Raw genomic sequence first — 17,201 nt, 5'->3', positions numbered from 1 at the left:
TTAGTGTCTGGAACTTGCCCTGAGAGGGTTTTGCAGGGTTTTTTTAAATGCTTTCTAGCAGTTATGTTCTCTAAATACATTTTCATAGTCTTTGCTACTTTGCTTTCACAACCATTGCTACTTTTTAAAAGTAGCTTTAATATATCAAACAGGTGCTATTAAATATAATTAAAGTAATTTTAAGTGGTAATTTTTTGAAAGCTTTCTAAAATTGCTGAATAATCATGTAGCAGAACCTGTCTTCACAGAGAACAGGACCCTAACAACATCTCGTGCCCCTTCATGCAGTATGTTAGTTGTATCATGTAGTGGATTACTTGATCTTAGCCATCATTAGAATACATTGCATGGCAAAATCAAAGAGTGATTCTGAAGGAAATTTACATTAGAAAAAGCCTTCCACCTCTCTTGGTTTCATGCTTAATTTTTACAGCACTGATGAGTTATTTCTATTTGCATTTCATAGTTTTATTTTTGGGGTGTGTCTTGTCTAGTCTAAGCAGACAAATACTTAGAGAGTAAAATATGAAGGTGGAACAAGTGAGTTAGCAGTCCAAATGTAGCCTTCTGTTATAGGTGTCAGCAAAGACAAAGATAAATGTGGAGAAGGAATGGAATAAGATGAGGCAAAGTTCAAGTAGTAGTGTGAGATAGTGATTTAGAGATATTAAAAATGAAAAAAAGAAATTGCAAACTATAAAAAAAATTACTGTAATTTTATTTAAACTTGAAGAGGGAATCACATAATAACCTAGGTATTTTCTTTAATTCTATTCAGTCTCAGAATTTATGCTCTGTGTTGTTGTCTCCTTCAGAATATTTCTCTGTTGGTGTTTAGGTTTCTATCCTCTACATTGCACATCAGTGGGATCACTGCTGGAACAAGATAATGTCGTCTTCAACCCATTGAAGGAAAGGGGTGAGCAGCTTTCTTATGGCAAATATTTTAACTCCTTTAGAAAGCAGTGTTCCCTGGAATCAAATATGTTTATGCATTTTGATGAAGAGTGAAGCCAGTTCTAGATGCTTTTCATGTGTCAAACAAGCTTGCTGTTTTGATTTTTGTTTCTTTTTAACTTTGTATGTGAGAGTAATCCATGGTATAGTGCAAGTGCCAGGACTAAAGTTAAATGAGAATGAACAAATAGCCATGCTGAACGTGCCAATAATTCATTTCTCTCTGAAGGACTTAAAAGGAATGTGTATAGGGGAAAACTGGAGTGAGTAATTACTCGTTAACAGGTCCGTTGGGTAGTTTCTTCACAACCCTAAGACAGTTAGTGGTTAGTGTATACCCTGAAGCATAACTATTTATATCTCTTACAAACATCTGTTGTAGCTTGTATATGTTAAAAATGATATTACTGAACCCCAACAGCTTACTTGCACCTTATGTTAATGTTACTGGGTGGTCCCTTTGCTCATAATTATAGAGCAAGTAGAGCAAGTGAGGAGTGATGTATGTGAAGCGATCACTTTGTGTACAAGTTCCATCTCACCTTTAATCTCTTCTCTTAGGTGCTCCTTAACATGGACAAAGTCTTTGCATTTATAATGATGATTAACTCTCTTAATTTTCACTTCCATTCTACTCTACGTTTTACCTTCATAGTTATTTTCATTAAACGCGTGACCTTTTCCTTTTGCGTTGTTTGCAGAGCACAATGCTTTTATGAATTCCCTTTCATCACAGATATCAAGGGAGTTTCTGATTGCAGCTGATGCATCAGCTTCCAGTTTGTATGACCTTAAGCATTTCCTTGCGTTTTCCTCGCACTTTGTTTTCAAAACAAACAGAATGAGAGTTAGTTCTGTTGTTCCTGAAGCAGACTGGCTGGCTTTCTCAGCCTTGGGTTATTTGTGTTACGTGTAACTCTTTGAACACAACACAAATGCACAGTTTTCCAGTTACTCTCAATTCCTTTAACAAGGAATAATTGGCATTTTTAAAGCCAAGTTGTCCAGAAGTCATATGTTCTTCAGGCTCACTTCAGTTACTATAGGCCATATAGTATTTGGTGTATCTGTGCTGGTTAAAGATGGTCCTGCTGTGAGTTGATCATCGCCACACATGAGCCAGAACTTACCACACTCATAGGTCAGCCGAGACCAGGGGTTGTGCGAGTGCACGGCAATGTGCTCCAGACCAAGTCAGCTGGTTTACATCACAGCCACCTTTCCCAGCGGGTTGAGCTAGCCTGCCTGCCTGCATGGGAAAAGGCTCAGAAGCCATCCACGTGTTGGGTGAGCTCAGTGGCAGAGCTGTGGAAGTAATTAGCTCTGGCAGGGTGGCAGTGATAAACATCTGGGAGTGATACAAGCTTCATCTAGCGTCGTTGTTTGCAGAATGAACATCTGCTTAGGCTGCTTATCTGCTGACTAGAATGGGATGCTGTATCCTAAATTAGGTTATAAAATCCAAATGTGTAAATACCTTTTCACTTCTTTTTCTTAAAGTTTAACATAGTTTGTTTCTTAGCACTACTGGGTAATGAGGAGATAGTTCTCCTTAGTGAACCAAAGTAATTCCTCAGTTAATTGCCTCAGTTTAAGTATGTGATTAGCTCAATTTGTTCTTCTTGATTTGCAGTAGTTATCTTCACTAAATCTCATCAGTTGCTATCTTGCCTAATAGCTTAATCTTCTTCTACTGTAATTATAAGTCAGAGGGGAAGCTCTTACGGGAAATAAATTATATACCCATGTAGAATTCTTCACAGCAATTCCCCTAGGAGAGAATAGGGCAAAAGTCCTTCTTCATGAAATATCTATGGATCTAGCTCAAATTGTGCACCTCTTTCTTCCTTTGTGTTGCCTGATTTCCGGATGTGGAGTATCTCTTCCTTATGGAAATCTGGAAGGAAGGGTTGGTCCAGTTTGATTCTCAGAAATTCTTGCCATGTCCTTTTGTATTCACCAGTTTCAGTTTGCATGGGTTATTTTTGTTGCTTTTCTCTCCATGTTGTTCTTTGTGTCACTAATAAAATCTCAAATCCTTGCTAACCGTTAAGACATTCTTCCTCTCCTAGGACTGTTCTGTATCTTAATTCCTTATGTCTAAGAACTTGATCTTTTTCTCACAGCTAAGCAGTTTCTTTAAGTGTTTCATAACAGATTTCTTCAGCTTTTAAAGCAGTCACTAAATAGCATTTATCCCTTTCTTTGTTGATCTGTTCAACTTTTGTCCTTTTATTTTGAGGATAGTCTGGTCTCTGCTTTGGGTGTCACAGTCAGAAATTAAATATCTGCGTTTTGAGAAGGAAGAAAAGCAGCATTTTGTATGTGCCTGTTCACTCTATAAATACAGAAAGCCCCTAATGCCTTGATTGTAAGCTACCATTTTGGAAAGAAAATAAAAGTTGAAACATAAGGCAAATGCTTACGGGGCTGATGTTTTAGAATGTGTCCTTTTAAGCTATTTGAAAAGATATCTCACTTTGCTATTGTGGAAAATGCCTATTTAACTTGAACGTTAAATGACCCATAACTGTAAAACAAACAAACAAACAAAATCTGAAGTGCTTCTATCATTGAGTGCATTTATGTCATTCCCTCTTTTTTTTTTTTTTCTGTTGGAGAAATCAGTAATATTTTTTGAGTTTCAGAGAGATACTGATATTTTATAAAGACAGACAAACTAGAACCAGAGAATACTTACATTAACACTGTTGGAAAAACTTCTAAATGCAGTCTTCACTCTTTTCCTCTGTAAACTGTATTCTTAAGAAAAGCATACTTTAGCATAGGAGGTCCCAAACTGTAGCATACCTTTTAGCTAGTATTCCACAAGCTACTTAAGATGTACATTATCTACTGATAGAAACTTCTTCAGCTCTGCAAGCACATGACCCAATGCCAGAACCAAAATCTGCTCTGTCTGCTTACATTTGTCGTTCCCAAGATGCTTTTGTATGCTTAAAATGGCACGGGCTCCCAAAGAGTAACTTCTCTGCTTGAGAATGCACAGGTGAAAGTCAATAACCTAGTTTGTAAAGGAATTCACGCTGACATCATTCTGGTCAACTTCTCTGGTATTTAAAGCAGTTAAAAAGAAAAAAAAAAATTGCATTAATGCTTAGGAAACACACTTTGAGTAAGAGTTGATGCAGAATAAGGTTTGAGATTTGCCCGAAGACTTTAGGTTTGTCTCTGTTCCTGAAACTGTTCAGTAAACAAAGAAGAGAATCTTGAAATTTGCCATATTTCCTAAATTAAACATTTACTTGGGGGTTTTATAATCTGTCAGGGAAAATATGCAAAAATGTAAGAACTGCTCTTCAATACGGGCATATACTGTGGTAGTATGCAATGGTGAAGGAAAAATTTTAAAATAGTTGAAAAATTTGTTGTGATTGAACATGTTACAAAGAAAAGTTTTCGTTCCAGGTCTTAAACTAGTGAAAATTATAAAACTTAGTTCTTTGATACTGATATAAGTGAAAGAGAGCAGAAAAAATGGAATTATTACCTGGATGTAAGCTTTTTCAAGACATGGGGTTTGTCTTCCTTTGTAATATCAATGTTTTTTTATAGTAGCTAAATGTTAGGACTCCTCTGTGTTAAGGAAAATTGAGGTCTCTGGTAGTATTCAATGGTAATAGCTTAATGAATTATGTGATTTCAGTTGTAATGGCTTCTAATCTGACAAGAAAAATTGTTTGATGTATAAACTCTATCTAGTGGTGGTACTATGTGAAATATTTATTTGATTTTAATTACTGGATGTCTAACTTAAAATCATCTGGGCACCAAACTCCAGCTAATGCTTAGAGGGAATAACATACATAAACTTACTTGTGTCATAAATCCTATTAAAGTTATTTCCCCAAGTATCAGATGTCTAAGAAAATGAGACTTCTCCGTTCCTAGGCCACTTTTAAAGCTATATAATCACATAAGACCAGTTGTTTAAAAGTTATTAGATATTACTCCCTTCTTTGTTGAGCCTGAAATGACATGGATGACAGATTACTGATATCCAAACTGATTTGGGAGTTCGGTTTCTAAAATTTCAGACCCTAACACTAGAATATGGGATTCGTGATCATAAGTAAATAGGATATTTCTTAAAACTTTTTAAACGTGGTTCATTGGTTGTATACCATTATTATTTCAGTTACAGTAATGCTCAATGTGTTTTTAGCCTTTTTAAAACACAGAAACATAAATCTTTAGTTGTTTCTATCTTAGAATAGGTATTAAGCAATGCAAAAATAAATGCTAAAGTTTACTTGAAGTTTGTGAATGTAAAATAATCTCCGCCTGTTGTTAAAAATCATGTTAAAACAAAAAATGATACAATGAACTTTTTATTGGTGAAATCTGTTGCATTGTCCAAGTTTGTTTTTTTTTTTTTTTTAAGAAGATACATGTAACTGTCAATGAACTTGCTGAAATTTTGGGTCTGTAATATCTTTTTTTAATCTTCTACAACTGGATACTAAGGGGTCATTTTTGTAACTGACTTTTTTTTTTTTTAAGAATATTTGTTCATACTTACGATGGTTTGACATAACTAATGTTTTATTAACCATGATGGCAACACAGACATTAAGTATAGACAACTATCAAGATGGACAACAGGTAGGTGTGTCCTTATTTCTCTATGAACTAAATACAGCTGACAAGAGAAAAAGGGAGTGACTTTTTCCCTAATGCCTGCTTTGTCATTGTTTAATTATCTCTTCTTGTTTGTAAAACAAGATCTTTAAAGTGATAAGCTGCTATTCTTTAATGCTTGGATACTTACCAAAGGCTTCGCTAATTTTTGCATGGTTTTGCTTAACTTCTGGAAGAATGGTTACACAAGGAGTTTTCTTCTAAATCTATTCCAGATGATTTCTGTGCTGTAAATGTTCCTGTTTTTAGGAAAGTCAAATGGGCATCCTTAATATGTTGTGTATGTGATGTTTTAGTGCTCTTACATGTCTGCAGTTACAATAGATGACTTTTATGCAGTCATAGACTTGTTGATCTTGAGCAAATGAAGGATAAATCTAGTTAGCTAGAATGATATGCTACTTTGCATTTAAAATGACACAGTTATACCGCAAGCTAAAAACTGATAAAATACTTAAATGAAATTTAATGAGGTTATAGATTAGAATTGCTAATTAGAAAACTGATCTGTGGGCTTCCAGTTAATATCAGTTAACAAACAGCTAGAATAATGAAATATACTCAGATATGTCCATTCATATTGCTTCTATTTTGTATAACAGGCTATATATTGCAACAATTTTAATTGCTAAATTAAAATGCTGCTTATGTTATTGTGCGTCAGCCCTAAACAGTAAATACAAGTACTTCTGTCAGCAGATGGCAACAGTGGTGAACAGTCAGAAGAAAACCAGCAATTTTGCCCATCTTTTATATAAATATGTTTATCTGAATGCAATCTGGGATTACTGATTTTCTTGTTGTTTGCTTCTTCTGTTGCAATTCTGATTTTCCCTCTCCCGTCACCTACCTTACGTGTTTTACTGTGTTCCACCAGATAATACATGCTAGCCTGTGACACGTCAGTGAAACTAAAACATGTTTTTGTAAGGAACAGATTGGGAGAGAGCATTTACTTTCTGCTTGTTTAGTATTTCAGTCTCTCAGTGACCAAGACAGACAGGTAAATTGAGTGCCTACAGGTTTTGTACTTTGGAAATGGCCCACAGAAAATAACTTGCAGTTTTAAGTGAGCTATTTCCCCCCGCTGTTGAAGTATAGCCCTTATTGAACATGCTGTCTCCCTTCAAACTCCACAGATGTATGGCTTAGCATTTGTAATCACTTGTGTGGGTTATCCCATTTATTTTGCTCCTCCTTCTTGTCATTAGCCAAGAAATTAGTCCATTGGTTACATCTGTTTTACAAGCATTCTGTCTTACAAGTCATCTGTGCTTGCTGAGGCAGCTTTTTGCAAGGCTGGCTGCTCTGTTGGGTAGAATCCACAGGCATTTGCTCAGTTTCTGACTTCACTAGGCGGTGGCTTTGTCCCAACAGCTAATAAAGCACAAACGTTCTGGTTCTTCCAGGCTTCTTGTTGGGAATAGTATGAATTCTTTTTGCTTATGTTGTGGAAATAAATTAAATTTTGTCAGAGTCAGGTTCTCTAAGAGTTTCTGGAGGCCAGCTCTCCTTTCAGAATGTTCCTTGCGTGGTGCAATATGTACATCTCACAAGCAGTGAGGGCAGAGGACTGCATTCTGTTTCTGCAGGTGACAATTCTGGCTACCTAGTAATACCTAGAAGAGTGTCCTCTACGCGAGTTGAAGCTTGGTAGGGTTAAAGTAGAAAATAAACACATTGCAGTGATTTCTTGACACCGTACAGATGTTCTCAGTGCTCAAAGGGGAGAAAAACATGGGCTTTGGGTTGAGAGGTGGAAACTATGACTTTCAGAGGTTGGCTTCCTTGAAGACCTTTTAGTCTGAAAGATATTTAGTTGGAGATGGTGGGAAAGCCACTCTCAACACCTTCAAAGCAGCTCAAAGGCATTAGCAGGCTCTAGTGCAATTTAGGAGGAGGTCGATAGAAGCTGTGACCCTATGGTGTTTTTCCAGGAGTGGTGGCAGATTGTGTAACTGTGTCTTAAATGGATTTGTAGAAGCAGTTACTCCTGTTTTCTCCAGTTGCTTTCATATTCCTAAAATAATTTGTTATTACAATATGTACATTTGGATGGTAAAGGTTGGTGAAGGTTATGCTCCTGATAATCGAAAGACTGGAGTGACATAGAGTATTTCAGTTCTTTGTAAGAAAACATGCATTTTAATGGACAAGAAAAATGTCAGAATCACTTTTCTTCAGTATTTTCATATAATGTGCAGTAAGAAATAAAAAGGAAAACTTAAGAGTAGAAACTTTCCTTTCTGTTGATTTCATCCTCAGGGTTTTTTTATACAGACATCCCCACAAATTTTTTTGAGGGGGGGAAAAAAAAAATTCCTATTTTTTGCTAGCTGATTCCAAAAATAGCCACTTCAGAGACAAAATGCTTTAACAATTTAGTAATTCCCATTTTAAAGCAGAGTGCTGAAACTCGAAGTGACCTTTACACTACACATCAAAGAACATCAAGGATTAAAGAGGGGTTTTGTTGCTGCTATGGCTTTTTGTCTAACTGCCAAGTCATACCGACCTTCTGGCAATTTAGTAGCTCTTTGCATTGCTATTTCCTTAGAAAACAGTACACTTGTTTTACATCAAGCATACAGATGTACTTATAACTTACTCTTTTTCTACAGATGCAAGTAGTAACAGAATTAAAAACTGAACAAGATCCCAATTGCTCTGAAACTGATGCAGAAGGGGTGAGTCCTGCCCCTGTAGAATCGCAAACTCCAATGGATGCAGACAAGCAGGCCATTTACAGGTAGTAATGGACTTGTGTTCTGTCTTTTGAAGGGTAAAGAACAGAAGATTTTTTAAATTAATAAGTAGCTTAAAATCAGATGATCTCCTGGCTGTCTCTAGTTTGCAGGGAAAGAACGAGATCAGATGAGCTTCACTGTCAGTCTTCAGCTGAGAAAAAAAAAAAACTCCCTTTATTGTGGGATTCTTCTATTTCAGCGTATTTTTGAAGGGTATTCTGAAGGTGCACTTTAAAGCACGAGTGAAATTTAGCAAGCTACTCAGACTGTCGAACTATAGTCACCATTTGTTATAATGTATTTTTTTATCTTTAATGTGGGATTTTATTTTTATTGTAATTAGGTTGATCTTTACTCCCTTTTCTTTAGGAATAACAATCTAGTGCCCAGTAATTAGCTCAAACTGCATTAAATGTTCGTGTATAAACACTCTAATTGGAGATTTTTCCAACATTAATTGCTGTGCTAAGCAGTATGCTTAGTTTTGATGAGGTTAAGTGTTCCTTCACTTTTAAGTGCTTTATAAAGACATAATTATTACCAGTTTGCAGATTAAAAAAAAAAAAACCAAAACCAAAGAGCACTACCCAAAAACTTGAAGCAGAACGACATATCCACTCATTTGCAGACTGGTGCTAACAAAATGATCTTCTGCTCTGAGCATGATTTCATAGGAGGCCTCTGAGTACAGCCTGAATACTATTCTCATTTCTGTAAAGTTATTTGTGATATATAAATAGGACCCAGACTGAGGAATAAATTAATTTTATCAGACTTTATTCCATAATTTAAGTTTGCATTCATCCTGTTTGTAAACCCCAATCCTCATTTCTAATGCACTGTGTTAATGTATCTCGTGCTGCTCAACTGCAGTGAATTAAATAGTCTGTCTAAATAGGTTTTTAGCTTGTGATTGTTCTCTTTATTCAAATATACATATTTTTTTACTTCATTACTTGCCTCTAGAGTGTGTCGTAAATCAAAATGGAAATTAAAAAAACCACAAACTTTGATCATGTTTTGCCATAGCCAGTGGTGTTATTTGGAGTCTCTTCCAAGACTTCTCTTCCTGTTTCTTACATTAGTGACTGTTACCTTACATGAGCTAGACATCTTGCTTTCCAGTGGTGTACATATAAATGCAAATACTTATTCATGTGGTTTAACTTTTATTCTAGGCACCCACTATTTCCTTTGTTAGCACTATTGTTTGAAAAATGTGAACAATCTACACAAGGCTCAGAAGGCACAACTTCTGCTAGTTTTGATGTAGATATTGAAAATTTTGTAAGGAAGCAGGAGAAAGAAGGGAAACCCTTTTTCTGTGAAGATCCAGAAACTGATAATTTGGTAAGTATAAGCTGTTTCTTTTATTTCTTAAATAGTCATCACAAATGCCTCTTCTTCCTAATTTCTGATCTTGACTGGTGCTTATAGTTTCTCCTTACATTTATCTTCCTACAAGAGATTCTTCTATATATTAATGCTGAGAAACTTTGTTTTTCTTTAAAATTTCTTCTGACCCTTTTAGTCCCTCTTACATTGGGCCCTTTGCAGTTGTTTCCCATTCTAAACTGTCTGAGGTAAGTGTACTAGATATTAACAGAAACATGCTTACCATAGCCAGGTTCACTCTGCAAATCAATTTTAGTGTCAAGTATATAACATGTATTTGTCAAGAACATGTATTTGATATAAGGGCTTTTTTCCCCAACTGTTTGCTTTTTTGTTTTTTTTTTGTTTGTTTGTTTTTTTGGTTTTTTTTTGTTTTGTTTTTTTTTAATGAGGGTACATCTAGTTAATGTGGGAGAAGAGCTGCTACAGAATGAGCTTAGAAACTATTTAACATGTATGCATTTTTTTTCTTATGTGTTGTTGTCTCCTTTAGGCTTTCTGAAAGTCTTTCCTGTGATTTCTCCAGTCTCTTAATCTCCACCTTGAATCACATGTCTAGAGAACAGCTTTCTTGACATGCCAGTTTCTAAACTGTTCTACTTGCCTTCATCTCTTTACAGTCATGTTGCAGCTAGATTTTTATCATGTTAAAGATTTTTATCATATTCAATAATTACAGAGGTCGTGTTTTGTTACAGTTTTGAAAACTTGTTGCTTTAAGGGGACTGTGTAATAAAACAAGTCTTCATCCTTAAGCCTACCTCATAGGAGAAAAGGCTACTTAAAATATGGCAGTTCACAAAAAAAAACTAAATTGGTGGGATGTTGTAACAACATAAATTATAATTATAATATATAAATATAATAATATTACATATTAATATATTATTATATGTTATATTTCATACTATATATTCTATATTATTTTATAGAATATAACAATAATAATATCTTAAAATTTATGTGGGCAAACAATATATGGTATAGGAGACTAAGATAATGTACCTGAAGAAAACTCTTAAACAAACCCAAGACTTAAGAAATAAATCTGAAATTCTGTGCAGAACTGGCAAGAGTGTTGCAGTGAACAGGGTGTTAGGAGGGGCACATATTGTAGCAAAAAAGGAGTCAGTTTTGGCTACTCTTGCAAGCAGCCTAAATAGCAATTTTGCATAACTTGATTTACTTCAAGCACTTTATGACCAATCATCAGTGTACTTAAGTTCTGGGAAGATAGTGTTTAAATAGTGTCATGGAAAATAAAGCTACAGGAGTCTGAATGTGTGATTAGACCCGCGTGAGAGTGATGAAGGCAGAAGACAGTATGTCCTAGAGTGAGGCAGGCTTTTACAGCTCTAGCTAAAGAGATAAAAAATGTTACCTTCTTATTTACTTGTTATATCCTGTAGGGTACATGCCCAGGATTGAAGTGCCTTAGTACATTGCATGCATGTTATTTTATTAATTTGTAACTCTCTGAATTCATACGAATATACTATTTCCCCTTATCTCTCTAATCCCAGTTTCTTTTCAGAAGCACATCTGAAACCTAACAGTTGGAAGGTAGTAGTTCTGTCTCAGTGGATGAGGAAAGAGCAAAAGGTGTAGTTTGTCTTGACTTTAGTAAGGATTTTTATATTGTTTTCTATAATGTTCTCATAGACAACCAGATAAAATATGGATGAAATAAGTGAGCAGTGAGACAGGCAGAAGATGGGGTGAACTGCTGGGCTCAAAAGATTGCAGTCAGCAGCATGAAGTCCAGTTGAAGGCTGGTCATAAGCAGTGGACCCCAGGGACTGATACTGGAACCAATGCTGTTTAACATCTTCATTAATGACCTGGATGATGGGACAGAACGTACCCTTGGCAGTTCTGCAGATGTTGCGAAACTGGGAGGAGTGGCTGGTGACCAGATATCTGTGCCACCGTTCAGAAGTACTTTGTCCCTTTTGGAGAAATAGGGCAAAGAGGAATCTTACAGCGTTCAACAAAGGGAAATGCAAAGTGTTGTTCTTAGAGAGGAATAACCCCAGGCACCAGTAAACCCAGGGGGCCAACCAGCTGGAAGGCAGCTTTTTGGAAAAGGACCTGACAGTTCCAGTGGATGCCAAGCCAAATACAAGAGAGCAATGCAGCCTTGTGGCAAAGAAGGGCAACGTACTTGAACTTTGTTATGAAGACCATTGTCAGTAGGGCAGACGTCATCCTCTCCCTCTGCTTGGCACTAAGACACGTCTGGAGTGCTGGCCACAGTTATGGGTTCCCCACTTAGGAGACATAAACATAGTGGAGTGGGCCCAGCGAAGGATGAAAAAGATGATTGGGGACTAGATTATCTCTTGTATGAAGAGAGGCTCAGCAAGCTGAAACTGTTTAGCCTGCAGCAGTGAAGGTTTGGGGGCATATTGTCAATGTATCAAAATACCTAATGGGGAAATAAAGAAGGCAAACTCTGACTCTTTTCAGTGGTGCTGGGTGAACAGGCAAGAGAAAATGGGCATTAATAGAAACATAGGAAGTTTCATGAAGACCTAAGAAAAAAAATGTTTTTACTGTAAGGGTAATTGAATACTGGAGCAGGTTGTCCAGAGAGGTTGTAGAGTCTCCATCCTTGAAGACGGTCAAAACCTAACTGGACATGGCCATGAGCAGCCTGCCCTAGTTGGTCTTACTTTGCGCAAGGGAGTTGGATTAAACGATCTCCAAGGGTCCCTTCTAACCTCAGTTATTCTGTAGTGTCAGTGAGCCTTCAAAGATCAGTGTCCCAGAGATCCTGAGTGCCTTGGCCTGCTTCACATGCTTTTGGTTGTACACAAACATTCTCTCAGATACAGGTAATTGTAATTGAAGATGGCTGTGTTCAAATAATCCTTCCTGCCAATGGACCTGTTTGTCATTTTAGTGGTGACAGAGTTTCTTGGTTTCTGTGGTATTCACCTTTGTTGATGAGCTGCACAAGTCTGGCTAATTTTGCTTGAAGTGGATGAAGAAGTATTTGTTAATGTCTTGTATTCCGTAGCTGCTGAGGTCAGTGCTATCTTAAACTGGAACCACATTGCAAAATCAAAAATCTTTGGCATTGAACTCCTGCTCTGCAGTTGTATTGGTAGCTATGACTTTCTATAACTAGATACCAAATGAAATCTGAGTGCAACTTGTCCTCTGCCTGTACTGAAGGCTGGGGACCCAGAACAGCTGACACTGACAGGCTGTTCATCTTGTCAGGGGCAATAAGCAGGAAATAGCTAGTATGGTTTTCAGTCTCTTCTTCAGCTTGAAATATTGGTGCTGGCACAGAGCAGGCTGTAGTTGAGCAGTTTTTTCAGTCTTGTGACACATAATACAGACATTTTGATACAGGTTTGAAGCCTGTTTAGTAGAGAGGGATTGTACTGTTGTGCACATTTGTTATGTCTTCTGTTATTACTGTTCCTCCCTTTTTAACTCTGATGTTAAACCAACCATTTGCTTGAAAGGAGAAGCTAGTGAAGACTGCCAAGTAGAATGAGCCAGAAAGGTGAAGCAGGTAGGCCAGACAACTATTTCCTTTCTACATATGCTCTTATCTGACCCCAGCAGAGTCAAACAAGTGAAGTGTAAATGCTTGCTTAGTAGCAGTCTTGGGTCATCTTGGAGCTAGACCCAAATTCAGGTCCTATCTGAAAAAAGTCACAGGCCTGACTACAGGAAGGGAATTTGACACTAATTTAGCTGTTTCAGTTTTTTTACCTTTTACTTCTTTTGGAAGTGGCATGTAGAACTTAATTATGCTGTAGAGTTTTTGTCATGGAGCTTAAACTAATGGCTCCAAACCAGTAGTATGTAATTTCAAGCTCCATGCTGCCTAAAGTTGAATAGACTAGGTAATGGAAATTGTGAAGGGTCACAGATATTGATTGGAGGGCCTCTTACAACCCCAGCAATGTTTCACATGGCACACTCACTTGCAATGCCTTGAATTTTCCAAAGGAAAAGTTTGGTTTTCATCCAGGAGACCACAGAACATTCATCTGGATGTCACAGACATTGGATCAGTTTGGCCAGAAAGAAAGTTCATAAAGAGCAGTGTACAGCTCTGTGTTCTAACTTGAGGAGCTCTTAGTAAGCTGAGGTCTAGGTTACCTTGTACTTGGGTATCATGGTTCCGATTATTAATTAATTCTAAATTAATTGTTAGTTTCCTGCATGAGTAATAAAAAGGATTTCAGCACTGGGAAATACGAGGAGCATCCACATGAAACTTGATTTTAAGGATACCCATATATTGCTAAGCCTAGCCTGTAAACCAAGATTCGATCCCTTTTTTATGATCTAGATGGAGAGATTCCATTCTTCCTAGTTAACCACTGCAGCAGTGTCAGTTGGTGATCTTGAAGCAACATGGCAAAGGGTTATGGTCAACACAGAAATCATGTTAAAAGGCCTTTTACTTTTGCAGTGTCTTCCCAACGTCTGACTTTGTCAGGCACATTGTCAAAATAGGGTGTTTGCAGTGAAAAGGATGAAAATATTTCTACAAATATGGATGGCTTCTGGATCAGTTCAGAACTTTGGTATTAGGCATCAGCATATTTAGAAGAGTGAGAATTTCTCAGAAGAGATTGTGAGAATTAGGAAAGAGGTTAAAAATGGCGCTTTCTTGTAGAAGGGTTTTTTTCCTTAAGTGAATTTTGAAGGTGCTCTGTGAAATGACCTGTGTTAAGCATATTTTTAAATTTTATTTATTTCTGTGTTCCTCTTTTCTTTCTGTATGTGCATTCATGTAACAGAGTCAGCAGCGGTTTGTGTTCAAAACCTGCAGCACTAAAAAACCCATGGAACTGAGTTATGGCTTCCCTGAAGCGTAAAGTCTCAGTTGTTGTCTCTTCCATTGTCTGGGAGGTGTATAAGATGCCTCTTTTCCTTCCAAGGAAGAGTGTATTGCAGGAAAATGCAAAGTTCAATTCCAAGATCTGTTCAAGTATCTGGATAGATTTTATCAGCTTGCCCTGAGATGTAGAGAAATCTTGATGTTCTAGGTACGTCTTTACTTTTAATGCAGATTTGCCTTGCAGCTACCTCTCAGAAGAGGTGGTTGTCTCTTGGGAGTTTTGGTCCATCCCTAATAAACACACAAAGAAAGTTGCTTTTCTCTGGTAGTTACATGTTAGCTCTTCAAGAACTAGTGGGCACAAGCAGATCTTTGAAGCTTTCCCTTCTAGCTTTGCTGGCTCTGACCACACACATTAGACTGTTCAGGGAGGTAAAAGAAAAAGGTACAAGTTTATGTTTTTGTTTTTGTTTTTTTTTTTCCCCAGTAAATAATGTAGCTTTTATAGATATGCATGGCACAGCATATTATTTGAGCCAGAATTATCCTCTATCCTGGAACGTCTTCTACAGGCATCTTCCAGTTTTCAACAAGTTTGTTGTGTTTTCTGATTCTTGGTAACCCATACTGTCTGTGTGTCCATGACTTGATGTAAGTGAACTTGATGTAAGTGCTGATTAGCTGCAAGAAGTCCTGCAGACCTCCCCTTTTCAAATCCTAGTCCCTGTGGAAAGGAAGCGTAAACTGGAGGCTGCGCTCATGTTCTACTTACTAGACTGGAAGTGTGCTTTCTTTCCCAGAGCTTTAATTGCTTCCTTTTTGAATTGTTCCTTTGCATCCACCTAAGTCCTTATATCAAGCGTCAGTACCAGAAGAGAGGTTTGCTGTTAGGACTTAGATCCTGGTGGTTTATATTGCTAGCCAGAGGTTCCCAAGTACACACGCTGATTTCTGGAAGCGTCTCAGAGATACAGCTGGGTCTCCATGACATGGAGTATCATCTATTGCAGATTCTTACTCTTTGCTCCCTACCCTTTGACATCTGTCTCATTTCCACAGATAAAGCAGATCTTGGAATGAACCAATGAACCAACTTCTCTTTGTTCTCCATTAGTATCCTTTTGTGCTTAGCACTTGCACAAACAGGTCCCCCCATGCCTCAGAAGCTGTTCAGTATAAGTGCAGATAATGTGGTCTGTGAAAGCTCTAAAAGTTGTGTTAAGATACTCCATACTTACTTAACACTTCTTAGTTGCTTACTGTTAACCCAGCCACTGCAGAAACATCGTGTTGCCTCAGGGTGGTTCCTACTTCTTGTGTACCTTCTGTTCAGAGTAAACTCTCTCCATGTATGGGTAGCTCTTAATTTTCCCACGTTCATAGGACCATGGGATGATTCAGGTTGGATTACAAGCTCAAGAGGTCTGTGGTCAAACCTCATGCACAAAGTAGGGCCAGCTGTGAAGTCAAAGCAGGTTACTTACGGCTTTAGCAAGTCTAGAAACAATACAAAACACGGGATGTTGAATATACTCTCACTTTTGTATTTGAACAGGACACTGCCTTTTTTGAAGACCCTCAAGTTTTTTGTTTCGTTTGGGGTAAGGATTTTTGTTTTAGTACCCTCTTCTCAAAGATTGTTCTGCTGAATTTTTAGTTCTCTTAGGAAAAGCTGTAGTGGTGGTGAAGCCAGCTGATGTCATTTGAATATTTTTGAGTGAACAAGCCATCCTTTTGCATTTCTGAAAAGTGTTTTTGCTATTGTAACCTGCAGACCTGCCCAGTAAGCCTCTAGTGAGACCTAGCCATGTCTCGTAGCTGGCGACTCAAGACTGGGGAGAGAGGCTGTCAAATCAAAACAAACGAAAACAAAATACCCCCTTTCTCAGAGTTTGTGTTCTTCTCTTGAAGACCTAAATTGCCAAAAAAAGTTTTGCTTGGGAAAGTAGGTGAGCTGTGAATGTACATATTTTAATTGTTGCATTTTTTTTTTTTTTTTTTTTTCAAATGAGAAGTCGTTTGTCTGAGAAGATTACTTGCTAGTATCTGGAGATGCCTTCATATGTGTTGTGCACACGCGTATTTGCTGTATGCTTATGTGCCCTGAAATCCATAGAAAAGTTGTGGGTTTCTTATAGATAAACAGAGGAGAGCTGAGGATTACAACTAAGGTAGTGCAGTGTGTTCTTTGCCCTTCGTGCCACATGCCTGAGGCAATGAAAAAACATGACACAGGCACAGTCTAAAGCATTTTTAGGGCTAAAGATGTCTGCAAATTTAATATATTTATGTATTTCTTAGTGATTATGCTCTGGATAGCAGTTTTGGCAAGAACTGGAAGTTTTTCAATAATCTTGCTCTGCTTAATAGTTTGCCATTATCTTTGTTTATAACAGTTTCAACAATAAACATGTATCTTACAGTCTTTCTGCATTTCTCTGAGATGATACTCCAGGTTAATTTCTACAGCTGAAAAGGCTGAATCAAGTGGATTATAAAAATTCATTGTTCTGTGGCATATTCTACTCAGTAGCACTAAATAACAAAACCATGGTTGTTAGAGACTTTTAAGGTATACCTTTTAGAATATAGGAATGAAATGTTACTGCTGCTGTAGTGTGTCTGGA

General features: G+C 37.3%; 1 protein-coding gene across 1 annotated transcript in view; it reads left to right on the top strand.

Annotated features, from left to right (window-relative positions):
- The first annotated feature begins 836 nt into the window (after positions 1-836).
- Positions 837-17,201, top strand: part of PKNOX1 (PBX/knotted 1 homeobox 1) — a 29,311-nt gene continuing 12,946 nt past the window's right edge. Inside the window, exons 1-4 of the mRNA XM_008943528.1 lie at positions 837-919; positions 5,482-5,583; positions 8,241-8,368; positions 9,545-9,716. Of these exons, the coding sequence (XP_008941776.1) occupies positions 5,533-5,583; positions 8,241-8,368; positions 9,545-9,716 (351 nt within the window). The 5' untranslated portion in view covers positions 837-919; positions 5,482-5,532. The remainder of the gene's footprint in view (positions 920-5,481; positions 5,584-8,240; positions 8,369-9,544; positions 9,717-17,201) is intronic.

Source organism: Merops nubicus, unplaced genomic scaffold (assembly GCF_000691845.1).
Source record: "Merops nubicus isolate BGI_N331 unplaced genomic scaffold, ASM69184v1 scaffold23797, whole genome shotgun sequence".
Lineage (NCBI taxonomy): Eukaryota > Metazoa > Chordata > Aves > Coraciiformes > Meropidae > Merops > Merops nubicus.
The sequence above is the reverse complement of the archived record's forward strand: the minus strand, read 5'-3'. Positions and strand labels throughout refer to the sequence as shown.